General features: G+C 50.6%; 1 protein-coding gene across 2 annotated transcripts in view; it reads left to right on the top strand.

Moving 5' to 3' along the window:
- The first annotated feature begins 3,280 nt into the window (after nt 1-3,280).
- Nucleotides 3,281-6,000, top strand: part of GAD2 (glutamate decarboxylase 2) — a 40,356-nt gene continuing 37,636 nt past the window's right edge. The window contains exons 1-3 of one of the 2 annotated variants that reach the window (XM_083704938.1): nt 3,282-4,439; nt 5,357-5,416; nt 5,718-5,870. In XM_083704938.1, coding sequence (XP_083561064.1) covers nt 4,364-4,439; nt 5,357-5,416; nt 5,718-5,870 — 289 coding nt within the window. In that variant the 5' untranslated portion in view covers nt 3,282-4,363. Of the gene's footprint in view, nt 4,440-5,356; nt 5,417-5,717; nt 5,871-6,000 lie in introns of both variants that reach the window. The other variant, XM_083704939.1, reaches the window with a different exon arrangement.

Here is a 6,000-nt window from a genome sequence, read left to right as displayed (position 1 = left end):
CCTTGCATACTGGAAGTCGGAATATGTTTTATTTGCAATTTTTTATGTTTGTATTGATGTCTTTTATTCCTGTATGACTAGTTCAGTCATGCCCATTAGTATTTTTTTAGAATTGCTAAATAAACACAAATATAAAAATGGCCAACCATTTAAGTGGGAACCTCAGTCCAAGCAATATTTGGTTTACTTCCAGTGAAAGATAAATATATTGGGGAGGAGAATGTACAAGATTCTCTTGCATTGAAGCCCATGTTCCTCTTTTACTTTTATGTGCTTGTCAACTGGAAGCTTGAAACAAACTCAAGCCATACCTGCCCTTTCATAAACACGAGTCTTGTTTCCCCGTCCAGGCAGTTTTAAAAGGAAACCAAGAGACTGCCTTCTTCGTTGAACACAAGGCTTAAACTAGCTTCAGGATACAGGAAGGTGGAATGTGTGCTATTGATGCCCTGCAAATCCAGCATCACCTGAGCTCTGCAAGTGCGGCTTTCTCCCGATTGAAGTGCAGAGTGTTTGAGGACATTCGCAGGGAAACCAAAATGCTTGTTTACAAAGCTATAGTACTACCAACCTTACTGTATGCTTGTGAAACATGGACCACTTACAAACGCCATCTCCAACTTCTGGAAAGATTCCATCAATGGTGTCTCTGAAAAACCTTACACATCACTTGGGAAGACAGGCGAACTAATATCAGTGTACTAGATGAAGCAAAGATCACCTGTGTTGAAGCAATGATTCTTCAACATCAACTTTGTTGGACTGGTCATGTTGTGCAGATGCCTGATTATTGTCTTCCAAAGCAACTACTCTATTCCGATCTTTAAAATGGAAAGCGTAATGCTGGTGGTCAATAAAAGAGGTTTAAAGACTGTCTCAAGACAAATCTAAGAAAATGTAGTATAAACACTGACAACTGGGAAACACTGGCCTGTGAGTGCTCCAGTTGGAGAACAGCCTTACCAAAGGTGTCATGGACTTTGAAGACACTCGAACTCAGGACACAAGGGAGAAATGGGCTAAGAGGAAGGAACACTTGGCAAATCTACACTATGATCAATTCCCGCCCGGGAACCATTGGCCCCACTGTGGAAGGACTTGTGGGTCCAGAATTGGCCTCCATAGTCACTTACAGACTCATCGTTAAAACCGTGTTTATGGAAGACATTCTTACTCGGCTACAAGTGATCACCAAAGAAAGAAGAAGAAGAAGAATTCAGAGAACAAAGGAAGAGAGGCTGCTGGCAGCTTTAATATCTGCCTTCCCCAAGAGGTGTCTCCATGGGGGGGGGGAGTGTTGTCTCCTAACTTCAAATATTCAGATAACTCAACCAACAGCATGTTAGCATCCACACTGTCTGGAGCCTGCACCCTTGTTTCATATGTATTCTTAACTTTTTGCAGCTCCTGAAATCATCTGTTGTATTGCACTGCCAATCTCCATGAACCTGGCATGGTTCATAAATGAAAGGACCTTCTGCTTTGAGGCTGCTGATTAGGCTTACTGTTAAATTGGAGAACTGAGCAATAGCTTCAAGAGGCCCTTGATTTTGAGGGAATGTGCTCATGCTTTCTATATTCACAACTTTTGCAGAACATTACAGGGCATTGTCAAACAGATCCCCCCTGATTCCACAGTGACTCCTATTTCCAGCTCAAAACAAGAGCCCAAAATAAATGTATAAGTTTTGGAAACTGATACCCTGAAACAGGGACCTGGTGTGTTTGCCCTGTGTACTTCGCTGGCTTGCAGTCACCCCAGAGATGGTCCTTAATGCCTCCAGCATAGCTTGCTGGAGAGACTAATACATTTGTCTCTGCAGTTCATTAACTCACAAATGTGTTCTTCAGTCAGCCAGCTGAGGTCCCTCTTCGTACCACCTGTTTAGTGACATGCTGAGCCAAAAGCTACTTTGGGAGAATAAGGGCAGGCAGGAGGCAAGAAAGAAAGGTTCTCCATTTCTCTCTTTCTCATTCTCTCTCTTACAAAGAGGCCTCAGCAGTGCTAGACTATATGGAGAGCACACTTGACTATATCTGTGTTATGGTCCTACTGCTGATTTCACAGTGCCCATACAAATGCACAGTCCTGACCCCACACTTGTGCCATAAGGCTCCCAACTTCCACTGCCAGCCAAGTTCATCAGCTCTCTCTGAATTCTGTGATCCAACAACCCACCAGTGGGGCATCTTTCAGTGAAAGCCATTATCTGGTTTGGGATGCTCCAGAAACAAAGCCCAATGGAGCTAAGATGTATTGTGCCTTTCGTTTCTCTTTTCACATACGTCCACATTTTTCTAGAGCAGGGCGGCCTAACAGATGTCATTGGGTTACAGCTCTCATCATCCATGGCCATTGGCCATGGTGGCAGGGGCTGATGGGCACTGTATTCCAGCAACATCTGCAGGGCCACAGGTTAGCCATTCCTGCTCTGGAATGTTCATAGTACCACATTTTTCCTCCCATTATTTGGGGTGTATTCAGTTCCAGCTCATCTGTAAAGGTTACAGGGGTACCAGAACCTGACGTGGAATTGAAGAAAATGAATATAATTCATGGGAAGCCTTAGTAGTTCTTCTGTTCAGTGCACTTTTACCCATCTGCCAGACAAGATGTTGGGGCTGAAGGAGCTCAGGAACAGTCGCCATGGTAAGAGGGAACAGAGAGAGAAAAGGAAGGTGAACCAGGGGTCTAGCCATGGTTTAGGAGATGGGGACCTAAGAGCTAGTTTACATGGTACAATCAGCCATATGGGTGTTGTTTTGAACCAGGGTTGGGGAACCTTTTTCAGCCTGAGGGCACATTCCCTGAACCTGCAACTTCCTGTGGACCCAGCAGCAAAGAGTAGCAGGGGCTAGAGGCAGAAGTGGAGGACATAAAAGATGTGACTCTCATATCTGTACAGTAGGCTGCATTCCAGCCATGCAAAAGTCAGAAGTTGATGCACACCCAGGCATTATCACAGATCAAGGATGTGTTCCAGCCAGGCTTGAACCATCCAACTTTTTGCTTCCACTGCAAGCTGACTTTGTACTCTTCTTAGTTTCTCTCTAGCTGGGCACGGCTGTGGTGGGATGGTGTTAAACATTTCAGGAACCAGAAATGTTCAGAGAGTTGCTTTACTCATTGTTCCCAAAGGTCTGTGGTAGGAGAGTCACAGCCCAAAGGCTGCTCAAATATGACTGCTACTTCCTAGCTGTCGCTGCTTTGTGGATTGTTCTGGTGGGTTGCTATTTGCAGGCAGAGACTACTGGTGACACTATGAAGGTTATGGTTCACCACGGAATCTTTAATAACTGGGGCATATGTGATGTGTGAGTGAGTTTGTTTCCTGGCACCTCCTTTTGTTGGGAGACGGCTCTGCCACAGACTCCATCCCCATCACGATGACGCAGAAGACTTGAAGAATCCATTTCCAGAGGAGCAGCAGGTTGCAGCAAAAACAACAGAGTCTTGTGCACACCTTAAAGACTGACAAATCCATTACGGCATCAGCTTTCGCGACTCAAGCCCACTTCATCAGATGCTAGTCCGTTGTGGCATCTACACTGCTGCGGCAGGCAGGGTGGAATCCAATGTGTTTTCCCCAATAGGCAAGGTCACTTCCAGACAGAGCCGCCTGAAATCCGAACGCGATCAGAGGACCCCTCTCACTTTTCCAGGCTGATCCTGAAGCAGCATCCCAGCACCGATCTCGAAGGTCTTCCCTTCCGAATGTCTGAATTCCCCGTCTGAGCGCACCAGCCGGAGTCCTCGGCCACCACGTCTCCTACACCTCTGCGCTGTCCCTGCGAGGCAGTTCTTTCCGCGAGGGGTCAGCGCGTTTGTCGCCAGAGCCCGAGTCGGCCAGCGCTGCCCTTTCCGCCGCCTGGAAGGGAGTCGTGATCAGACGCACAGGCAGCGCGTCCCTTCGCCATCCGCGCCACAAGTCCCGGGGCTAAAGAGGCGATCATCTGGCGGAGCGCAAATAAATACACCCCGCCGCCTGCCCGCCTCCTCTGTCCGCTTGGCTGTGAAAGCGAAGGGCGAGCGGATCAGCACCATGGAGAGCGCCTAGCGCAGCAGCTCGCTCGTCTCCCGCCCAGCCAGCCAGCCAGCCAGCCAGCGCTGGTGTCTGTCTGGAGCGCACAGCCAGAGCGCCACGCTCAGCTGCTTCTCCCGGCGCCGTCGTCGCCGCCATCGCCACCCGCCTTGCCCGGCCCTCTCGCCCAGCCACAACCCCGGCACACGCTCATTCACACACACACACACACACACACACACGCTCCCTCCCTCCCCCGCCCTCCCGGCGTCTCTCTGTCTTTCGCACACACAGCCCAGGCGCGCTCGCTGCACTTCACCGGCTCCTCGCAAGCTCCGCAGATGGCGACTCCCGGCGCAGGTTTTTGGTCCTTTGGGTCTGAAGATGGATCCGGAGACCCTGAGAACCCCGGTCCAGGTAGGAGCCCCCACTCAGTCACACCCCCCCCCCCCGGAAGACCACGACGCATCTTTCAGCACCTGCCTCCTGCGCAAAGTTGCCAGCCCAGATCCTGGAAGGCTTGGCTTGACCCTGACCTGACTTTTTTCCCACCCCCCACCGCTGCCACCGTCGTCTGGTTTTATAATCGTTCGTGCCTTTGGCCGCCTTGAGAAGATCGAGGGGGCCGCCCGTCCCTGCCTGGAGAAGGCGCCCCTCTAAGAAGGGATTCATTTGGAGGGGCCAAAATACCAGGACCTAAAGAAGAGGCAGCGGGCCGCCTCACCTGCGCGCAGCGAGGGACCCGGAGCGCCCCTGGCCGGCTCGGAGAAAAGCAGCTCAGTGGAATATCTCTCAGGATGCTGCTACCCGGCTAGGACTTACCCAAACACAAATGGCCCTCAATAAAGGGAAGGAGCGGGGTGGGCAGAAGGGTGGGCACAGGTTGCGTCGCTGAGAGGGGACGGGAGCGCTTTTCGCTTACAAAGTGTCCTGGATTGCTGAAGGATCCATATGCTTGCGTCGCCAAGACTGCTTACGCGCATTTGTCCGCTTGCTTCATTCTAACGCGCCTCTTCCCATATGGAGGGCTTGGGGGCAGCTAGCAATACGTGCGCAGCGCAATCCTAAGCATCTTCTTACTCAGAAGTAAGGACCCTCTGATTTCATTGGGGCTTTCTCCCGTCTAAGTATGCGCAGGATTGCAGCCCTTACATTACCCATAACATAACCCATATACCATGCGCTAAATCCTAAGCAAACCCCCGGCGAGGGGGAAGCATCGTGTCTGGTCTGCAGTGACCCTGTTATGTGTGCTTGCGTGGGGGGCCATCTTCCTCATCGAACCCACACGAAACGACCCGTCTGATCCTATATTCTTGTTTCTCCCCCCTCAGCAAAAGCTTGGTGTCAAGCTGCCCAGAAGTTTACAGGAGGCATTTCAACCAAACTCTGTGGTAAGCGATGAGAAGGAAATGGGGGGACCAAATCGCAGGAAGACGCTTTAATAAAATAGGGCGGGGGAGGAGACGTTTTACATAGGAAACAAAACAAAACAAAAATACATTCCGTCTCCCACCCCACCCCGCGCGCGCACCCTCCCTTTTCCAAAGGATCCGAGGAGGACTTCCCAGAGTAAGTTGAAGACTCGGTGATGGGTCTATGGAGCCGCCTTGAACGAACCGTCCTGGGTCCCCCACTCCGTGCTTTTGAGTCTCCGCTGTGCCATTTAGGCTTCGCCCTTTGTGTCTTTGTTAGCTTTGCTGTACGGAGATGGGGAGAAGCCCATGGAAACGGGGGCTGCTAAGGAGGACCCGAGCTCGGCCGCCAGGAAGGCCCCTTGCACCTGCAATAAAAAGCCCTGCGGTTGCCAGAAAGAGGATGTCAATTATGCGTTTTTACACGCATCAGGTAACCATCTCCTAACTGGGGTGGGGGTGGGGGTATCAGAATGGGGTCAGCCGGACTGGATGCTTTGGAAGCCACTCATCAGCTGGTATATGTTCCAAAGGAGGAAGCCTTTTGGTGGGAAGCATTATAA

Source organism: Podarcis gaigeae (assembly GCF_964106915.1).
Source record: "Podarcis gaigeae genome assembly, chromosome: 12".
NCBI classification, from domain to species: Eukaryota; Metazoa; Chordata; class Lepidosauria; order Squamata; family Lacertidae; genus Podarcis; species Podarcis gaigeae.
Note: the sequence above shows the minus strand (reverse complement) of the source record. Positions and strands in the feature narration are given on the sequence as shown.